This window comes from Periplaneta americana, chromosome 4, assembly GCF_040183065.1.
Source record: "Periplaneta americana isolate PAMFEO1 chromosome 4, P.americana_PAMFEO1_priV1, whole genome shotgun sequence".
NCBI classification, from domain to species: domain Eukaryota; kingdom Metazoa; phylum Arthropoda; class Insecta; order Blattodea; family Blattidae; genus Periplaneta; species Periplaneta americana.
Genome location: NC_091120.1, coordinates 72,262,915 through 72,286,160, shown reverse-complemented (window position 1 = coordinate 72,286,160; position 23,246 = coordinate 72,262,915). Strand labels below are relative to the sequence as shown.

Sequence of the window (23,246 nt, the reverse complement as noted above, 5' to 3'; positions counted from 1 at the left end):
TAATAAGACGAAGACCATGGTTATTGGAAGAAAACTAAAATCATATGCTTGCCGATTCGAATTGAGGCAGTGGAACAAATGAACAGTTTCAAATACTTGGGCGTACTGTAAGTAGTAACATGAGCTGCTGCCAGGAAGTCCAAAGGAGAATAGCAGGAAGCTTTTAATAGAAAAAGAGGATCTTCTGCGCACCTCTGGAAAAGGAACTATGGAAGATATTAGTGAAGTGCTATGTGCCTATGTATATTAAATACCTATATATTTAAAATACGTGACATTGATGATGATTACGACAGTAATAATAATAATAATAATAATAACAATAACAATAATAATAATAACAATAATAATAATAATAAAGTAGCCATAAATTAATGGTAATAAATAATCATACCAATTTTTTGAAGACAAGTTGAATCCTTCTGTTCATGGCAGCGGGTTTATTAGTAACATCATCGTGGAAAGGCTGATTTTTTCATAATTCTGTGCACAATTTGCTTCTACATGGAAATATTTGCGAGTGACGTGAGCCTTTGTTATGACACGGAACTACGCAAATAATTTTTAATGCGATTCATGGAAGAAAAACTTTCCACAGACGAACTTTTTAATAAACAACCCTAAATCTCTAAAAAAAACACTGATTTTATGAACAAATACTACTCTTAATTTAAAACAGGCCTAATAACTAATGTAACAAGAACAATAGAGAAAATAATTATAGGGCACACAATGCGATCTTTATGCACACTCACAAAACCGCGGCAAAATTTATATACGAGTAAGTTGCAGTAGTATTTACAACGCTAAAACCATAACAAAGTTTTTTTTTTTTAATTCCTCTTACATTATATGTATTTTCACTTTTCTCAAGACTCATGCTTGCTTCTTTAACAAAACGGTTAAAAATGACAAATATATTAATTTATTATATCTTTTCTATGGGCGAAACTAATTTTATGCTTTTAAATTTCTGTAATTTTCATTGTTAGAGCTGGCTACCCTGATTAGTCCTTTTGTCGTTGATTGGTGGTACGTTGTCAGTTCGTCTCATCTACTATTTCACGTTACCCACGACTATTTCACTTCTGACCAAAGCCACTATATTAACTTTTGTTGCGGGGCGAGGAGTGTAGGCTTGTTGCCATGGTAAGCATAGTTGAGTAAAACACGAACAGGAGAAAAATCGAGCTCATTTCACAAACGCAGAACTTAAACGTATCGCTACGGTAACCATAGCAAGCGAAATAGAATGTCACAATGCAAAAAGTGGATTCACCGGCGTTGTGTTCGTTAATTTATTCTTCTGCGCTGCGCGATTTTTGAACTTATATAAACATAAATAACATAAAATCAGTCGCATTGTGATATATAGTAAAAGTAAAGTGAATTTTTCAATTTTTTTTTAAATTCTGTGGTGAAGTTGTGCTTCACTTGGTTTACCTGAAAAGCCGTCTCTGATAAGAAATAAAGTTGTGCTAAAAAGAGTGAGTAAAGAAAGAACAATGCTGGAACTGATGAAGAAGAGAAAAAGAAATAGATTGAGCTACTGGCTAAGAAGAAACTGCCTACTGAAGGATTCACTGGAAGGAATGGTGAAGGGAAGAAAATTTCGGAGCAGAAGAAGATATCAGATGATAGACAACATTCAGATATATGAATTATTTGCGGAAAGATAGGAGAATGCTGGGTTTTCACTGGAAGACTTGCCCTTGGACAGAAAACCATGAATGAATGAAATAATGGCGATGATCGAACTGCTCACCATGTCGCACACCACAATCCAGTCCAAGACTCGCCAGCTCAAGCACGGCCGCCATCATGGTGAGCACAGTTGCAGCCTGTGAACAGGCAAAGAGAAAAGTTAGAGGTTTTGTGAACGTTCTCTGTGCGCTAATACCACAGTCTAGTATATACAGTCACGAAGCTTGAGTTTTGAGGGTACTAGGAACAATAGACTGTGCAGGTAATATTTCGCATTGTCTGTAATGAGGCGATAGTAGCGATCCTAGTGGTTAGCAACTATCTATGGATGCATATTTACTACGTATTGAGCTTTGTGACTGTATATACTAGACTGTGCTAATACTTTCTAACATCTCCCCGTTTACCGCTGTTTTCGTTACCGCACACATGTTTGGTAATTCTTGAGAACAGCATGTACTTAACTATTGTAAGCTTAATTGTAAGTACTTTCGCTTAATGCTATTTCAGTATTGATATAATTCAATGTTCTTGCCACTGAGAAAGCTGTGATTTGTGACTTAGTATTTAGTAATAAGTCATATCCGCTTCTCTCTTTGTCAACATCTAGGTTATAATTTCAATATAAGGGAACTGTTAATGAACTTAAGTCGAAATCCCTCCTCAATCTACGCATACAGATCTTTTCAGCGATACATACCCCAAACAAAATAGTTCGAATTAATACTAAATGTTAGTGAAGGTAAACGGGAGAAAATTTCGGAGCAGAATAAGATAACGGATAATAGACAATATTAAGATATATGGATGGTGAGCGGAGACTAAGGGGAAGTCTGAACATAGGGAAGATTGGAGAATACTGGGTTTGCAAGTGAAAGACTTGCCCTTGGGCAGGAAACTAAGGATGAATGAATTGTAGAGTATGGGCATCTAACTTGTGGCCTATATCTCTGCTGTGAAGATGTAACAATTTACGCAATTTGAGTGTAGGTATCGAAATGAGCTCATAGTTCCCCTGTAAAAAGGAGTACACTTGTTCTCTAACATTTTTAAAAGCGGCCTGTGTTAACTTATAGGTTATTTCACAATTATAGGTACAAATTGCAGGGATGAATAGAGAACAAGGAAATAAGGCAAGAAGTTCTAATGAGACAAACATATGTGCAAGACAATAAACACTAAAAAAAACAGCTTAAAGGATAACCTTCGTAGCAATTCACTCTAACCATACCTACTCACTTTAACGGTTACTGACTACATAACATCTTCCTTTAGACATGCATTCTGATAGCGCTGTATTTTTACAATTGTCCCATAATAATCTCCTCCTTCTAATAATCCGTGGCGCCACAGCCCTTGAAGGGCCCAGACCGACCAGTCGGTTGCTGGCCTCACGTTCACATGTCGAAGCAGAAATGGACGATCATCCAACCAGAATAGATGTACCGTGTGGTTAGCACGATGATCACCCCATGCATTATGGCTGACTTTCGCAACCGAATTTCGCTACCTATTGTAACTCCCCAAGTTCATCACAATGCTGGGTGGGTACCGGTCCCACACACTGGCCGAAATTTAATGAGAAAATTTCTTCCCCCATGAGGACACGAATCAGTGCACATTCCGTAACGCGAGTCATAGGCAGGATGCCTTATACCATGACGCCACGGCGCGGGACAATCTCTTCTTACTATGACACACTATTTGAAATATATTAACATTTTGTGTACGGTATATTAGTTTAATTCTGCTACACGTTTGTACTTCACTGTTTAATTAATAGTTAATAGTATTTTACTGTTTAATTCACAGGTAACTCTTGTATGCACGTAATTTTATCGAAACAAAATTGTGTTCTTCGTGGCTTGTAAGTTCATTCATATGTGTGTATACTTTTGCTAGTTGAGTGAAAGAGAAGGCCTTACGGCCTTAACTCTACTAACTAAAATAAATTATTATTATTATTATTATTATTATTATTATTATTATTATTATTATTATTATTATTATTAAGACCACAGTTCATGATAAGGCAAGCATCAGCACGTTTCCTCATTAGTAATGATACACTTCCGAATATCCCTAGGGTGTCTCCAATGCGTTAGTAACTATTGATAGTGTGTTCCTGGAGTTTAACATTATAAACAGGGCTGAAATTCACAAAATATTAAAAATATTCTCAAACAATAAAATCCAGAAGATTGAGGTTGGGGGAACTGGGAGGTCATGGATTTGGCAAGTTACGGTCGATACGCCTATTATGGAAGCTTGTGCAGAAAAATTCTCGAATGTTCGAATGAAAGTGAGACGGTCTTCCGTCCTACAACAGCTACAATTCCCAAAGAGGTACGTCATCCAAAAGGTCGCGTAGGTCATGTAAAAATATAGGTACGCATGACCATTAAGTGTGCCAGGTAAGAAATGAGATCAGAACGTTGTGAAGGTTGCAAATGTACGAGGTGTATTCAGCCACAGCGATGGCATCATATCTCAGAAATAGCTGGTTTCCAGAAGTATGTTTATGACTTTTTGCCTTGTTTTATTTTCCTCTAGTCACCCCTATATTTTATATGTATAATTATGAAACACCCGGTAAGAATCCAATAGATATTCTACCTCTTCCTGACGTAATGAACGACGTAATGTAGCATATGCGACCTCTGTGCGCGAAGTATCTCTCTTGTTTAGTGCTACATTTGACCTGCTGACGTCTGTTGTATATTATTAACCTCTCGCAAAACCAAATCAAATATTTTTATTCATCTCATCCATGAGTTCACATAATTATTTGCATTCTAAAACAGGTCCAGTAAGAAGCCTATTCGAAATTAAATGGAATTTTCAGAAGACTAAAATCCCATAAACTTGGATAAAAATATAAATATAGGCCTATCATGCACTAATAATGAATAGTTTTCCAAAGACAGCTTTTCTTGATTTTTTTAATGTGTGGCAGTTCAACATTACCTGGCAACCTGTGAAAAGGCGTGTTTTATTTATTGAAGATATTTGTCTATATCGGTACATGGAATTTAATGTACAATATTTTAAGCCAAATGTAAACCATGCAAAATCAGTTCTAAGTCTGGAAAAAGTTTGGAAGGGAATGTTGAACAGTCTACGGTGTTTTTAATGTCCAAATTGGCGCTTTCAGTATATTATATCGGAAGTTTGTGGTACGCCAAGAGGCTATAATTAATGCTTTGGAATAACACCTGTAAAAACAATTCTGTGTAATTTCCTTAATCTGCAGTAACGTCTGGAAATTTCTTAATAATATGCATTTCTCAATTTTTATACGAGTTACCACATACCTATGAAAGAGCAATGAATTAGGCCTATATTTTTTTTATTTTATCTCATGTATTGGAGCATTTTTAAGAATTACTATAGGTTCATTCATATTTTAACATCAATAGACCTATAAACTGTAAAAATGTACCTATACTTGGTAAGAGGAGGTTTAAAATATGTATTTTTGTAGGCTAAGACAGATTTAATTAATATTTATATGTACAGTAAATATATCAGTGAAATAAAATGTATAAGAGCGTTAATGTATGTTCCACACTAAAAATACAACGCGAAGTAAAAAAAAAAAGCTTTACAAAATTATTCATCTTTCTACAACGGTCATTTAACTGACAACCTTGTTTTACTTGTTTTCGCATCTGTTAGATATTGTATGTCAGCAATATTGATTTGCTTGCTCGAGCGACATTTTAATAATTCAATCCTATTAAGGTTTTAATTTGATCGCATTATTTTAAATTAATTTTAGATTTTCATAATGTAACGAAAATAATAATTAAAATCTCCAGCAGGTTCTGTTGGTTAATTAATAATTAAACATTTTCATCTTTGTTGATTTTCATACATTACTTTTATTTCGTGATTTGGACTGGGCCTTATTAGAAAATTTCGTTCTTATACGGTAGACAGTCGTGTTACTTAATATGCAGCCAAATAATATGATGAAAAAAATATTTGTAATCCATAAAATAAGAAATTGGGCTTTAATATACACTTTCCGGTTTAAATCCTAGGCAATTGTAATAATTATTAATTTGTACAAATTTAGAAAAAAAATAGTCGTACGTGTACATTAAGGGCACCTTCAGACAAGGCCACTTAACAGTGCCATTAGTGGCTCGTTAATGGCGCTGCAAACGCGCGTTTGATACACTAAATATTGTAGAGCATTTATCAATCTTCTAGTAACATGGACAGAGACGGAGATATACTTATGGTGACGCTTCTCATACGGAGAAAGAATAAAGAAAGAAATGTAAGAAGCATCCGAGTCCATTAATTGATTTTAGAAAGACTGAATCGAGGACTACATCCACTTTATTTCATGATTTTACATCAGGAATAAAAAAGGTATTTTTTTGTTTTGTTTTTCTTTTTGTTTCGTATTTTTGCATGTTTAAGAAATCATTTCAAGAGCTTCGAGCTGGAATTATCAATGAAATTCGGAAAAAAAGTCTTGGCACAATAGACTGTGGGCCTATACTGCTGAAGCAGTGGCCCAACAGTCGTCCGTTAGCAGCTCCACAGACGAGCCACCAAAATATTGGCGTGGCTACTTTTAATGGTTGTGTGTGTGACGGCCCCCATTTACTTCCATTATTCACAAACAGCAGCGCTTCTAAAATTGGCTTCGTCTGAAGGGGCTCTAATTGTCTCTAACACAATTTTTCTACGTAGAAAATACAGTGTTTGATAGCGACTTACGATCCACCGCTGTGGAGTAACGGTTAACATGTTTAACTGCGAAATGAGCGGGCACGGTTTCAAATGTGGTTGGAACAAGTTACCTGGTTGAGTCTTTTTCGGGGTTTACCCTCAACTCATTAAGAACAAATACTGGATAATTTTCAGCGTGCTGGGTAACTTTCGGTGCTGGACCCCGGATTCATTTCACCGGCATTACCACCTTCATCTCATTCAGACGCTAAATAATCTAAGATGTTGACAAAGCGTTGTAAAATAACCTACAAAAAAAATTTCGGCGCTGGACTCTGGGCTCATTTTGCTGCCATTACCATCTTTATCTCATTCCAGAAGCTAAGTAAACTTAGCAGTTAATATAGTCTCGTAAAATAAGGAATTAAACAAATTGCAGCATACTCAATTGAAAATGGAGCTCTTATTCCTTGAATATTGTATAAGTCATTAATTGAAACCAAAAAACATTCATTGATATTATCCAGAGACTTAGGTGGAACACTTACAAAATGAATAAAAAAATGGTTAATCTTGCTCAGGATAGGGACCGATGGCGAGCTTAGTAAGTGATAAGTAACTAGAGCTCTGCATTCCAATACAAACGACGATCGAGAGTCATGATGTGTGTGCGGTCGGTCTATCGCTGAGCAGGCTGACTGCCGCGTGTCCTGACTCTGCAGAAAGAGAAACACCCGATGAAGCTCACGGTCGACCGGTCGATCTCATTCGTTTGAAGGGTATCATAGACTGAAAACTGTCTTCGATCGATGTGTTTACAATATGCGCTACGGAAATCATTATTAAACTGTCTGATGCTCTATCACCTGATTAGTGAATCTAGAAGGTATACAGAATATCAGATTGAATAAAAAATTACAATAAAATATTTAAATAATAATAAATTAGTAAATCGTTGAAACAAAATAAAATTTAGCAAACTACGTTGTCTATAAGAATATAAATATGAAATATAAGTAGCACTGAAAAATATAAAAAAGTATGTTCGTGTTTATCCTCTAGTTCAACCGAACAGTTATAATATTTTGTAACAGCTGTATTCGTAATGTCAGAGGACAAAGGTAAATCGTTGAAGAAACCAATGCGGAAATTCTAGATAAGATTGAACAAAAATTATTAATTTAAAAACGAAATGGCGATTTTTACATTGATTCTTGTAATTTTGAAATAACTTCAGCATGATTTTTTATGACCCATCCTTGGTATTTCCGGTTGTAGTCGTTGAATGTGAAATAATAGAATCTGCATCCACTTACCATAAGTAGATCCAATGTCAATCATTGTCTATGATTAAGCATCTCTTAATATATATCTACACTATTGTAAAAATTTTTAACAAAGTGAATATGAACATTTGCTTTATTTTTATTAAATACTGTGACAAAATTAGATTATGTCTGCTTTTGAAGAGATTTGAGACGCATTACAAAATCTCTTTTCTTTTTATGCAATCATATATTTACTAAGCTACATTAAACATTTTCATTATTGATATAATGAGTTTGAAAAGGAGGATGCTGAATAACATTACTGATAGTACAAAGCATTATTTAATTTAAAGAATTGTGTTATTTAAAAATTATGTTTCCTTATTTAAATGTTCAAAATACCTCCTGCATTTGGTACTTTCTGAAACAAGAGCAAATGGTAACGTTCTTAGGTAGGCTGTTTTGGGTATCAGGCATTAAAGGGTGATGTAATTGTAGTACAACAACCTCGAGCGCTCGTGGCCGATCGAGAAAACTTTCAACCGATCGGTTATAAATTCTCTATTGCATGCGCTCGAGCGAATCATTTCTCGGCTGCCTTCTTCACAACCGAATACTGATCGGTGAGCTCCAGTCGGCCGTTTCCATGAAAATGCAGAGGTCTATAAGTAACTAATATTCACTACTACTACCACTACTAGTACTAATATTACTCAGTGCTGCTGCTGCTGCTGCTGCTGCTACTACTACTACTACTACTACTACTGCTACTACTGCTGCTACTACTACTACTACTACTACTACTACTACTACTACTACTACTACTACTACTTATTCTGCCTTATATTATACTGGTTATTTATAGCTTTTGTTTTAATCTTTTCAGGTCTGATTTCTGTGGTGAGTAAAACTCTCATATCTCACCTCTCCGAGCCAGCCGATACGTATAGTGCCGCTCCTCAAGGAGTGGGATACGCAGGCCCTCTTCATAACTGGTACCCAGTCTATCGCCAGGGACATCTCTGCCATTACGAAGGCTATAAACAAAATAGTTTTAGTATATTGAAGGTGGTGGAAACCTTCTACAATGTTCTTGTTTTTCTCTTCGAAACCTTGGATGTAATAAGAGTAGTACTGGAAATGAGAATTGAATATTCTTGTTGACGAAAATTTGGGAGACATTTATAATAAAAGTGGACAACTAAATAGGTATTATTTGTATGTAAATCAGGATTCAGAAAACAGTGTATACTTGTATTTCGATATTTTTTAAATGAAAATAGCGATTCTTATTTTTGTAACATCCATGGCGTAAATCCTGCTGGAAAAATTGAGTAGAATGATATTCACTATAAATTTAATCATTTTATCACTATAATGACCGATAAGATTGATGCAAATTCTTTCTTCTCAAAAAATATATATGCATGTGTGTGTGTGTGTGTGTGTGTGTATGTTTAGTTGTTAGCCCGTTTTTTTTTGTGGACCTTTCCATGTCCGTCTTCAAAGTAAATCCATAAACTAAACTTGGGGTTTGACGTGTGTTTTCTTGTTTCTATGTAGGCCTATGCTATTAGTCAATTTAGTCAATTTTCTTTTCTTTTAGGCTGAATTACGGAGTGCAACTATTTCAGCTGTCAAGCTTATGAAGAGCGTAAAGCACATTTAACTACATAAAAAGCTAAATAACAATTTTCCTCTATCTCACACCTTAAATTAATAACATACAGCTTTAATTATTTGGTTAGTAGCCATTGTTCAGAAAATAAATTCCAAAATATCTTTGAGCACCAGCAACAAACGTTGAATGTAAAGAAATTCGAAGCAGCTCAAATCATTCTTGATAAAGCTGAAGCGGTGCCCTCAGGACGCGCAACGTGCCTTCATGAATTAAACCGTATACTATTGTTCACAGAAAATTATAGCATGCAAAATTATATTTTCTACTCTAATCTTCAATTGGAATTTATAAAACGGTTATATTACCGGTTGTTCTGTATGGTTATGAAACTTGGACTCTCACTTTGAGAGAGGAACAGAGATTAAGGGTGTTTGACAGTAAGGTTCTTAGGAAAATATTTGGGGCTAAGAGGGATGAAGTTACAGGAAAATGGAGAAAGTTACACAACGCAGAACTGCACGCATTTTATTCTTCACATGACATAATTAGGAACATTAAATCCAGACGTTTGAGATGAGCAGGGCATGTAGCACGCATGGGCGAATCCAGAAATGCATATAGAGTGTTAGTTGGGAGACCGAAGGGAAAAAGACCTTTGGGTAGGTCGAGACGTAGGTGGGAGGATAATAATAAAATGAATTTAGGGGAGATGGAATATGATGATAGAATGGATTAATCTTGCATAGGATAGGGACCGATGGGGGGGCTTATGTGAGAGCGGCAATGAACCTGCGGGCTCCTTAAAAGCCATTTGTAAGTAAGTAATCTTCGATTAACTCCCCACACCATCTTTCCCTGGCTGAGACGAGTACACAGGAAGATTCGAATTGCTCAGTGACGATTTGTATAAGACAGGCATCATAGCTTTTACTAACTTTCGGCTCTCGCTGATCGCCTGAATTCCACTACTGATGCACAGTGCCTACTATGCGTTTGTTTATAAACAGTGTAAGCGAAAAAGACATGGACGGGGATTTTTGAGTTCCGTTTCACTTCCCCGTTGTGCCCAGGATTGGTCTAAACCGAAGACAAGAAACTCACAGTTCTATAATAGTACTGTTTGTGAAGGAGTTCGGAACCTAGTACTCTTAAACTAATAATAAAAAAGTGTTATGTAAGGTGCTTAGGTTATTAGAGATTACTAATCTCATATTATGAATAGGTTAAGTTGTTAAGATAGAAGAAGAGAAAGATACTGTATAATTATACCTTTATCGTTATCAGTTGCAAGCAATAAATAGTAAATTTTATCAACATATTACATGTTAGTGCTTGCTGGCACTCCATTTGAAAACTGTAAAATTATTCTTATTAGGTTTTATGACAATTTTTGTCAATAGAAAAGAACTCGAGAAGCAATTTTGCGGAAATAATACTTAATAGTATTAGATAAAAAATAAATTAGCCTACACTCTAAAGGAAATTAACCGCAGAATTAACATGGGATATGTCTGGCACTATTTGACTGAGCAACTTTTGTCATCCAATCTACTTTAAAAAAATCAGAATGTTAATAATGTCAAAACAAGTGCTTATACAAATTTTGGACTCTCGAGCGCAATTACGAAGGCCGTCCAGAAAGTACGTTTCCGTGAGGCTGTTTACAGAAAGGAAATATAATTTGGTGGAAAGATTTATTGGAACAGATACAGCAATTGTTGAGTTATTTTTCAACATATTCCCTACCGAAATTGAGACATTTGTCATAATATGGGATCAACATTTTTTATCTCTGTGTCGAAGTCTGCCGCCTGGAATCGGAACCGATGTGTGACAGTCAACTGCACCTCCCTGTTGATCCCGTAGTATGTCAAATGTCTCAATTTCGGTGGAAAATATGATGAAAAGTAGCTCAACAATTGCTGTATCTGTTCCAAAACATCTTTTCATGAAATTGTGTTCTCTTTCAATAAATGGCCGCAGGGAATCTTACTTTCTGTACGACCCTCGTAATTGTGCTCGAGTGGCCAAAATATGTATAAGCAAATGTTTTGACATTATTATCATGATGGAAGAAAAAAATTAGGCCTAATTCTTTATCTGCCCCCTTGAGAATGTTTGCTTGTAAGAAGGATGAAGTTACAGGAGAATGGAAAAAGTTGCACAACGTATTCTTCACCTGACATAATTAGGAACATCAAATCCAGCCGTTTGAAATGGGCAGGGCATGTAGCACGTATGGGTTAATTCAAAAATGCATATAGGCACCGTGCATGGGTCCCAAAATCGTACTGGTGGCGCCGCGCAGTGTCTCAATTCCTAATTAACTACAGGCTCGCAGTCATTCACTAGTCATATGTGATATAGAAATTACATGCGGCTTTCTGCCGATAAAAAGTTGTAATATTAGTAAGAATGGGTTCATTCATTCATAGTGATCTGCCCAAGGGCAAGTCTTTCACTGCAAACCCAGCAATCTCCACTCTTTAATTATTTTATAGACCCAGTGGAAAGTTCAGTACTGCTAGAGGAGTGTAAAAATGTAACTACAAAGTTCCTGAAATTTCAGTGAAGTTGTTTGGCATTTAAATCAGATTTCAGACCAAGTAGTCTTAATTACACTTCCTGAATAATGGGCGACTGCAAATTCTCTAAAACACAACACATAATGAACATACTACCTCTGATTGAGGTTCTGGCTGATATGTACATCTGTTATCAGGTTGTACATCTCACTTGACGATGTGTGTCAGAGGAAGAACAATGTTGTTTTGTATGCATATGAAGTCTGACTAGTGTAATTTATAGCTAGTCGGTGATATATGCAATGGAAGGGAAAAGGAACTGGCCACTCTACCTCATGATACTCTGGCCTAGTTGCCTCATAAGTGGTGCCTTGTTGGTATCACTTATGAGGTTCAGACTTCTCTTTGGGCCGTTGAATAAACAACAAGATCAATATGCGGAAGCATTTCAATTGATAGTTTGTGTAAAATGTTATACTGTATATTTTAATTCGCTGAATGCACCTTTCAACATGAATTCGAACACTGGCAACGCTGTAAGTAGTTTCGACTTCTTCAGCTGTTAATTTACCATCGTGCAGATACGGTGGAGTAACAACAATGATCCCTTTATCGGAGAGGTTTGTTATTATTCCGGGAAAACCTGACTTCATCACCACCTTCTAATAAAGTCAATAATCCGCAATCAGTTGTTATGAATGTGTCACTCGATCTGCCTCGGTAGCATTTAGATTTGAAGGTCACCATCTGATCCACATTAGATGGCTGTTCCATTTCTGAACAATTAATTGTCACTCTACATTTTTCAATATTGTAGGCATTGTTTCCTGAATACTGTCTCTGCTAGGCCAAAACCCAAAAATTACAGTAACCGTTGTGGATGTCAACAACATTAAAGTGGCGGTAAAAATACATTATAATTATAATTGTACGATTAACTCCGAACATCACCCTCATAGCAGAATACGATAATCCAGTTTTCATTTTAATTGGAAAATATGAGTAGACGATTTTCTTTACTAATCTTACTCTTGGACAGAATTTTTCGAAAGCTTTCGATGTGAAATTCACTAATAAAAATGGCAAAAATAATATGTAGGGTCTACATCTTGGGGCGTTTAGACTATCTATGGTAGCTATTTTTGGGTTAAATGATAGAATTGGAAATATTTCTTATTTTGATTCTACGGGTATGATTGTGTTTCAATTGGCAGCAATTTTAACAATATATTCGAAACCACAAATGTCACTCCCATTAAGTCTGGTAGTTTTGTCTCATATTTTATCGTAGAATAATTTCGGAAACCTTGCATTTCATTAAACACAGCCTATCATCTGTTCCTGAACGCTTGTCATAACATGTCTTATGTGACTTCAGTTCGGGAAGTAATGGAATAAACACTTGAGTAGACAATTCACACAATTCAATTGTGGGGGGAAAAAAAAAAAACTCACTAAGAATGGTTTCATTTACTTCTGCCTGTATGGCTACTTCATTTTTCGAAATAACACTTGTTGAGCATTCGCCTTCCTTAAAACTTAAATTTTCATCTTTTCTTCTTCTTTATGCGTCTCTTTCGCACCTTTCCGGAGCTAGTTAAGATGAGGCAGTCTTTTTCTTGTAATCTTTTATAAAAAATACTGGGAACGGTATGCTAGTTTTGGGGGTGTTTTGATCTCGTTCCCAATAAAATGAATACCGCAAATTCTTGCTGCGGGTGTTGGTTTCCAAGGTGAACCATCAGCACTTGAAATCAAGAATTAAATATCTATATGAATACATTTAAAAATAAGACAGTATATTATTATTTATTGTTGCTAATATTATATATAATATATATGTAAAGAACTCAGTAATTATGTACTTTTTGAAATTTAAATGATAAATTCCTGTCGTTAATTTAATGGTTATTTATAAACATAATACTACATACATTCTATTTTTTATATCAGGCCTAGTATATAATAATACTATGATTACAAGCAGTGTAGCCTTATTTACTTTCGTCTGCGTATTGCTTGGATCCATAATTAGCGTCGTTGCGCTTCAGTTTTCTGTTTTGGGAATGAATAAAAACAATATCGGTTGGTGTGTTCCTATAAGCATTACTACAGTCAAGAACACAGCAATTTGCATTACCTTTCCGCTTTTTAGGATCATCCATATTTCTAATCATTTAACCTGAGATGTTAAGTATATTCATACGCTTCATGCACAACTCTATCGCTGCTGTCCCGTAGTTCGTAACAATAGTCGCCACCAGAGGAGCTTGCACGGTGCCTATAGAATGTTAGTTGGAAGACCAAAGGGAAAAAGACCTTTGGGAAGACCGAAACGTAAATGGAAGGATAGATCCTAATATTAAAATAAATTTGAGGGAAGTGGGATTTGATGCTACGGACTGGATTAATCTTACTTAGGATAGGTACCAATGGCGGGCTTATTTGAGGGCGGCAATAAACCTCCGTGTTCCTTGAAAGCCGCTCATTAGTAAGTAAGATAAAAATAAATTGGATGTCAATGAACCAAAGTAAAGATTCAGGTATGAGATTCGTTGCAAATGTTTTACGGACAATTGCACCTGATTATGCAGGTAAATAATGAGTGTATATTGTAAATTATATTGTAACAGTATAATAATTTAATTATAGTGCCTATTGTATTGTAAATAATAATTGTACCTTACATGTCCTTAGTTATATTTTAAGCATAAACAATGCGTAATTTAATACCTTTTTAAGTAGTTTTTGAATCAGTTACAACTGCTCGTTAAGCCTACTGTACTGTCAGCATCTTTGTGTATTGGTTGTTGCACCTTCAAAAAATTTTTTTCTGTGGATTACATTGTATGTTTACCTAATGTCATGGTTTTAGGACTAAATTTTGCTCTCTACTTATTAGGACATGTAGGACTGTCATAAATTTTAATTCGAATCTGATCTCCCCCTTTATATTCTATTCTCCAGTGTTGTTTTCATATCACACTTCGAACTTGCATTTACGTAATTTACATTCATATAATGTTGAAATATATTTTGTTTAAAGCCAGGTAGTTAAAACGTGAAATATTTTTACCGATTTATAGTTTTTTTTTTTATTTTTAACCACTCTTCCTGAACATACAGGAAGTTCGATATTCCACTTTGATAGCATCAGCTTGGTGATGGACATGTCACTTTCCGGTCACTTGCCAGTTGCTACACGAACTGAGCAAATTGTGGTACACAGGAATCAATATACCGTGTGCGTAAAGCTGCATCACGGCCCAGTGAACCGCGACTTCACAGCAGGGCTGATGTCTTGCAAATCGTCAGAGCCAGAGAATAATGAAAGATAGCATGTCTGATAAAGCGGCCATATATGTTTACGATTTTAGCATGTATCAGCGTCCCTTTCTTCAGTTCTTTGAAAATACATATTCTGATTCATTCATAAAGATTTCAGTTCTCTGTTTTCAGTTAAAATAAATGTAATTGCAATTTCACTGTCCTTCAACGTGAAATGAAGTAGGATAATATTATTCTGATAACGATCAAATGTTTCGATCTTCAACATGCTAATCATTAAGGAGCGGATTTCTATGTAATTAAATATTCTTTTTGCTTGTGATGAAACACAATTAACAAAGTTAAAAATTCCGAACATGAAGTTTCAAATTTAAAACCCGAATTTTATTTCACATAAAAACACATATTTTCACAAAAAAATTATGTAAATACATATTTTTAGGAAATCTATTATAAACACATAAATCTTGGAGTTTTTTTACTTAAACAATTTTTTTACAAGAAATTTTAAATATTTTAAAACTAAACCAATTATATCACTCAGAAGTACATTATCTTTTTTAAGAATTCTTGGTTGCTTCGTGTTTCTAAGCGCTGTGTGGTGTATCCGTGATCCATTTTCGTAATAGTATCGCCTCAAGTTCTGAGAACTGCTAGGCAGCATATCAATGTTGTTATTAGAGAATACATTAACATGGACAAGAAGGAGAGATCTTGTAACACATAATTAGGAATGTTTATTGTTGCTGAAGATGATTTCATTCCAAGCTTTTTTTGTGAAACACAACAAATAAGAGCTCTCGGTATAAATATTATTTAATTTAAACAAATCTCTTGCCTCTCGCTCATGTCTATCAAGTAAGGCAATACGTCTTGTTGTGATTCCCTGTTATCGGGCTTCGTCAATCGATATCCTTCAAGATATACTGAAAGATGATTGTTTAAAAACGATTTGGCTTTCCTATTAGCAAATCTAAGCTTTTTGTGTGACACCATAAAAAAACTCGAAACATCCAAAAACCTGTTGTCTGAAACAGGGAGGTGCGTGCCGTGGAAATTACACTAGACTCGCTACCAGGTTCAGAAGTGCAAGTACTAAGGGACAAATTGCAGAATGTGTTTGGGAAAAACAGTGGATATAAAATAATGTGTAAAGTTGCTCAAGTATTGGAGAGTGTGCCTGTAGGTGAAATTGATGGTGTATGTATTTGTGACATTCCTCTCTTTAAATATGCACGTCTGACGTCCTGTGATGTGGAAAGATCGTTTTCACAGCATAAGTCGTTGTTCAGAGATAATGGGCATGCATTTGTTATGGAGAATTTGGAGATGACCTTTGTTGTTCACTGCAATTCTTGGCCAACTACTAGCACTCACGGGTGGTTAGTGAGTATCAAGTAACATACTTTTTTCCAAACTAAGTAAGGTATTTTTGTCTTATTTAAAAAAATCTTTTTTTATTTTTAGCAAATATTTTCGTACTTGTTAGCACATAAAAAATAAATATATTTAAATTTTTAGCACATAAAAATCCGCTCCCTACTAATCATGTCTAAACACATCTCAAGTCACATGAACGGACCAGCACCAAATAGGAATAGAAATAAAATTAACACCTTTGAGCATAAAGCATAAAAATAAATTTGGAGTGATGCATGAACCAAACTAATGATAACATAGAAAACCACGCGATAAGGAAATTTATAATCGTACTGGCAGTTTTGTGTAGGTTTAAGAAGATTTTCTTTTTCTATTTTTTGTATGTAGATGTCATTGCTGACACAACTTACTTTCGAGATTAAAATAAAATAAAATGGGAACCGAGTTAAAAACTACCAGGATACAGTACATCACTAGAATGACTATGCAGTAAAACTTCGTTAATACGGATCCCAATAAGCCGGACTTCGCTTAATCCGGACAAGCAAAAAAATAACAATAAGTTTGGAAAAATTAAAGAACCTTGTTGTTTTAAATTAAGGAATCTTGTTTTAAGACATACTTTTATACATTATAACTATGCAATTACAATAATTACAATATTACACCTTTAGTATTAAAAAGAAAGAAAATTCATCAAGTTTGCATTAAAGTATAGTTGAGCACATCATATCACATATGCACTGCATTGTATGTTGATTTACATTTGACTGTACTGTATAGTGTATTTAAGCCTATGCCCTTTAAATACACCATAAAAACGTCTTTTGTTTGTATAAACGGAATTTTAATGCACTTTCCACTGATCTTTTACGTTATTTCAGTTAATCCGGACTTTCGTTAAAACAAGTCAACTTATACCCTAATTAGTCCGGATTAACGCGGTTTTACTGTATTTCACTCAGTTTGAAGATAAACTCAAAATCTCTATAACTTTTACTCTTGAAAGCACATTCTTTAAAATGACTGCAAAATAATATTAAGATAAACGATTACATTTAAGAAATGAATTTGAATGAATGAAACAAAATATGACATTTTTATTGCAGAGAAAAGTTTTGTAATTTTCTAAAGAATGTGTTTTAAATATCATTCCTGTAGCATTAATTGCTCTGAAGGTATATAAGTTACTGTATGAGAGTAAAAGGAGCATCTTCTGCGGACCTCTGGAAAAAAACTAAGGAAGAGACTAGTGAAGTGCTTTGTGTGGAGTGTAGCATTGTATGGGGCAGAAACATGGACATTACGACGAAGTGAAGAGTGGCGACTGCAAGCATTTGAAATTTAGATATGGAGAAAAGTAGAGCGTGTGAAATGGACAGACAGAATAAGAAATGAAGCTATGTTGGAAAGAGTGGGTAAGAAGGAATGATGCTGAAACTGATCAGAAAGAGGAAAGCTGGGTCATTGGCTGAGTGGAAACTGCCTACCTATGATGATGATTGTAATTATTTCAATAATCTCGGAGTTGAAATGAGCCGAATGTAGAATAATTGAAATTTAATAATCTCGTAATTTATGCGCGTCCAGTGTACAGCGTTTGAAACTTAATAATATTGCTGTTAAAGTGAGCCCAATGTAAGATAACTGAAATTTAATAAGTAAGGAGCGGATTCCTATGTACTTAAATATTATTTTTGCGTGTGATAAAACACAATTAACAAAGTTAATAATTCCGAACATGAAGTTTCAAGTTTAAAACCCGAATTTTATTTCATATAAAAACATATTTTCACAAAAAAAATTATGTAAATACATATTTTCAGGAAATTTTTTATAAACACATATATCTTGGAGTTTTTACTTAAATAATTTTTTTACAAGAACTTTTAAACATTTTAAAACTAAACCAATTATGTAACTCAGAAGTACGTTATCTTTTTAAGTATTCTTGGTTGCTTCGTATTTCTAAGCGCTGTGTGGTGTATCCGTGATCCATTTTTGTAATAGTATCGCCTCATGTTCTGAGAACTGCTAGGCAAGATATCAGTGTTATTATTAGAGAATAAATTAACATGGACAAGGAGGAGAGATCTTGCAACACATAATTAGGAATGTTTATTGTTGCTGAAGATTTTATTCAACGCTTTGTTTGTGAAACACAACAGATAAGAGCTCGGGTATGAACATTATTTAATTTAAAGAAATCTCTCGCCTCTCGCTCATGTCCATCAAGTAAGGCAATACGTCTTGTTGTGATTCCCTGTTATCGGGCTTCATCAATCGATATCCTTCAAGATATACTGAAAGATGGTTGTTTTAAAAAAAATTGTCTTTCCTTTTAGCTTTTTGTGTGACACCATAAAAAAACTCGGAACATCCAAAAACCTGTTGTCTGAAACAGAGGGGTGCGTGCCGTAAAAATTAAACTAGACTCGCTACCAGGTTCAGAAGTACAAGTACTAAGGGACAATTTCCAGAATGTGTTTGGAAAAACAGTGGATATAAAAAAATGTGTAAAGTTGCTCAAGTATTGGAGGGTGTGCCTGTAGGTGAAATTGACGGTGTATGTGTTTGTGACATTCCTCTCTTTAAATATGCACGTCTGTCGTCCTGTGATGTGGAAAGATCGTTTTCACAGTATAAGTCGTTGTTCAGAGATAATCGGCATGCATTTGTTATGGAGAATTTGGAGATGACGTTTGTTGTTCACTGCAATTCTCGGCCAACTACTAGCACTCAAGTGTGGTTGGTGAGTACCTAGTAACTTTTTTTTTCCAAGCTAAGTAAGGTAATTTTGTCATATTTAAAAACAAAAAGTATTTTTTTTTTATTTTTAGCAAATATTCTCGTACTTCTTAGCACATAAAAAATAAATATATTTAAATTATTTAGCACATAAAAATCCGCTCCCTATTAATAAGTTAATGAAGTTAGTCACTTGAACGGTTACTGATATTTAAATTTAAGCCTACTACACTGGGGTGAGCCGAACGTATGGTGTCTCAAATATAATAATCTTGCAATTGAGCTCAGCCTGATGTAGGATAACTGAAATATAATTCCTTTCAGATGGGAGTAACCGAATGTAGTGTGTAAAAAGTGGGATTTGCCAATTAAGTACAGTAAATACAGGATCCGGGAGATAAATCTGACTGCTTTAAACAATAATTTGTTCCGGACACATGTTCGAAGTGAGGTAAGTGATATTAAGCACAGGCTACGAGTTCGTAAACTCAAAGCAATTTAGTCACCATGGGGTGTCAGTCGGTAACTAATCGTACTGTTTTTGTCTAGACTTTTTAAAACTACGAATCTGTGTTTGAAACTGTTTGTCTTTCGTGGTTACTACAACTTCAATGGAAAAGACTGTTCTTATAGAGAAGAAATCTGCAGGTAAACAGTGTAGTTCCAGAACTCCAGAAAACATTTTCTATGGAGTGTGTCCCGCAGTTCTCATCAATCTCTGTCGATCGGCGAGTAAACAAGCTAGAGATGTATGAATGTCTTAATGCATCGTGAACCGAATATTGTATAGGATCCATAGGGATTTAAAACGCCTTTCCAACGAAATGATTCCTGTGCAGGCGGTTAGCGATCTTCTGACGAGTGAAGGTGAGATGAATGTTTCCATTTGCACACAGCATTATGACTTTGTTCCTTTGAATATCGAAAAATATATGCAACTATCCATCTCAGGGAGTGCCAACATGAAATCAAACATAAAACCCTATAGGCCTACAGAATGGTGACTTGAATCACGCACCATATTGTAGATTTCAATGCTAAAATGTATATTTTGTTGTATTAGCTCCCGTAATTATTATAGAAGAAAATATCATTAAAGTTTTTTGTAGAGAAAAAATTCTGCATCCAATCATAACTTAAAAACAATTTCTGGATGGGGATAAAATATCTAAAAAAATAATACAAAATATTCCCGACACATATTTTATTTTAAACACAGATATCAGTTGCCCATGATCTACTGTAGTTAAGTTTTCATTAAAGATGGTTAAAGGAGACTGTTGACCTCTAAACACTTTTCAAATTTTATTTTAATTTTAATTTTGGGAAGTGAAATTTTTTTAATAAAAAATGCTTGAAATGATTATTGAAGATTTCTTTCCTGTATGTACTTCTATTAAGGATGGAAAAAATAAAATGAAGGGATATATATAATGTGTTCAAAGATACAACAGGTTCATGTACCTTGGAACATACTCTCTTTTAAGTTTCAAATTTAATTTGTTTTTTTAATTTTGGGAAATGAAAATTTTAAAATAAAAAAAATGCTTGACATAATTATTGAAGATTTCTTTACAATTTCCTGTATGTATTTTCCTGTGTTACAGATCTATTAAGGATGGAAAAAATAAAATGAAGGGATATGTAATGTGTTCAAAGGAACAACAGGTTCATGTACCTTGGAACATACTCTCTTTTAAGTTTTAAGTGGAATATAGGTGGGAATATAAGCTGTAAAAACTGACAATCATATTTAAAATGCATTGTCATCATAAACCAGAGCAGGCTTGTCTGATTTAGATTTTATTTCCTTGAGTAACTGCTTCAACAGCTTTCTTCATGGCATCCGTATCAATTTGAGACCTCTTAACTCCAGACTTACTTAGTGAAATGATCTTAAAATAAAAGAAAACAAAAACTGATAGTATTTTGTACCTTGGAACATGTTCCATGGTACATGTTTTATGTTCAAATGTACAAGAGGGTGCACTTTTAAACTAGAGATTCGAATAAATCATAAAAATTAAAATATGTTATTACTCACCACATGATAGGGAACATACCGTACTTGAAAGATATTAACAAATACAACCTGGTTTTGTGTTAGAAAACATATATCTATGAACGAAATATTTACTTTTGATACTAAAAAAAAATTATTTTGTCTACAGAACTCACACTTTGCAGTAAATCAAACCGAAACTACGACCAGAGCTACTTAGCGGCATTCTCTAGAATCTACTTAAGTTTGAGTCCTCTAGGTAGCAGCAAAAATTAAAAGCCAAAAAATGTTCAAAGGTACACTATGCTAAAGGTACAACAGTCTCTCGTATAATTACTTTTTAATTTTAATTAATTCCAAACATACTCACAATCAAAATTTTAATTAAAAAAAGAAATGGATGCAGAATTTTTTTCTCTACAAAAAATTCAATGACATTTTCCCTATAATAATAAGGGAGATAATATAACAAAATATAAATTTTAGCATTGAAGTCCCTATGATGCGTGTTCCAAGTCAACAACCGGTATATGAATCAACTATAACATAAAAATCCATGTTTGGCGTTTAGGTCTACTTCCTTTTGTCTTCTGACGCAAGATCTAGAACGACTGCTTGGATTCGAAAGAGATGGAAATTTCTTCAGAAATGTAAAATCCAGCAATGTGAATTTTCTTTTTTTTTCTTTTAGAAATGTTTCCAGGAATCAGGTGACAATAATTAACGTCACTGCAAGACCTTACTATTAAAAACGGTTATTTTCAATTATATGATTTAAGATGTACTGTTTTTGGTAATCATTTCCATGAAGAAATCATTCAGTTTGTGCTTTAATTCAATTTTTAAATCTTAAAATTTTCTCCTCTACACTCCGTATTTCGCAAATATGAAATATTGTATATTCTGACATTGCCACATATTTTTCGGAAAGTTTTGTGCAAGTAAATAAAATTCCTTGTATCTGTTCCTAAGAAAGTTTGGTGCGACTTGACTTGGGTTCTTCGTACACAACCGATAAATAGCACCTACGTGTCGAGAATAAGAGGGATATATCCGAGACATCTGAAGTTTAACATGCACTTCAAACGCGAATACGAGTTTGTCAGTCCACTCCGAACTAACACAGAGCACGTCCAAGCTTTATTTTATTTTCTGTAACCATGGCAACACACAGCTATGAAAGCATAATAATTACAAGCTTGAAATATTGCATGTCCTCTCTTTCCTTCGTGTTGCATTTATAACACAACTGTCATTACACGCAAGTAGAATATTAAAGATAAGAAAAATTCACATTTTGAAATATTAATTACAGGCTTTGGTTTTAATGTCGGATTATGTATGGAAAGAAATACTATAAACCATCCAAAAGCAATCCCTCGCATTGATTCAGACTGCACTCTTGGAATATCTGAAAATTCTGTAAAAGGGAAAATTGAAAATGGACCAATAAATAAAAATAAAATACAGGAAATCAATTCCTAGAAACCTGTTGTTGAAAGAACAGCGTAAAAATAAAAAAAATGCCTTGAACACTTAAAAAGAATTTTCGCACGTAATGTTATAATGAAATAACACAATGTGAGTTAATGTAATAGAAGATGAGACTGCAGATAATGCATAAAAGACATCGAAATTGCCTCATATATTCTAAGCGCTCTGGAAGCTTGAATGGGAGTCGTTGCTATAACTTCCAGAGCGCTAAAAAAACCAGAACAGGTTACTATCATTCAAATCAAACATCAGAATTTCAAAATTATTGAATATCTTAGCTGAAGTAAGCAAGTGAAAGTACAGAGCGATCCATATACACCTTTACAATTTTAATGAGTTGTAATTTCAATCTGGAAGTTAGCATAAACTTGAAATTGAGTTCAATGGTCTCAGAGACTCTGAGAAAATTTATATTGGTACCCCTAACATCCATTGTTGAGTATTATGACCATTGTTAGCTATTAGTAATCACTAATCACTGTGGGGGGGCTCACGAGATCAGCCCTGGTAGGAATGTAGAGTAACTA

General features: G+C 34.5%; 1 protein-coding gene across 4 annotated transcripts in view; it reads right to left on the bottom strand.

The window, feature by feature from the left end:
* LOC138697911 (uncharacterized) overlaps window positions 1-23,246 on the bottom strand; it is a 67,127-nt gene that overhangs the window by 10,962 nt on the left and 32,919 nt on the right. For 2 of the 4 annotated variants that reach the window (XM_069823501.1, XM_069823504.1), the window contains exon 7: window positions 1,766-1,841. In XM_069823501.1, coding sequence (XP_069679602.1) covers window positions 1,820-1,841 — 22 coding nt within the window. In that variant the 3' untranslated portion in view covers window positions 1,766-1,819. Of the gene's footprint in view, window positions 1-1,765; window positions 1,842-8,585; window positions 8,699-23,246 lie in introns of those variants that run through there. The other 2 variants (XM_069823500.1, XM_069823502.1) reach the window with 2 other exon arrangements.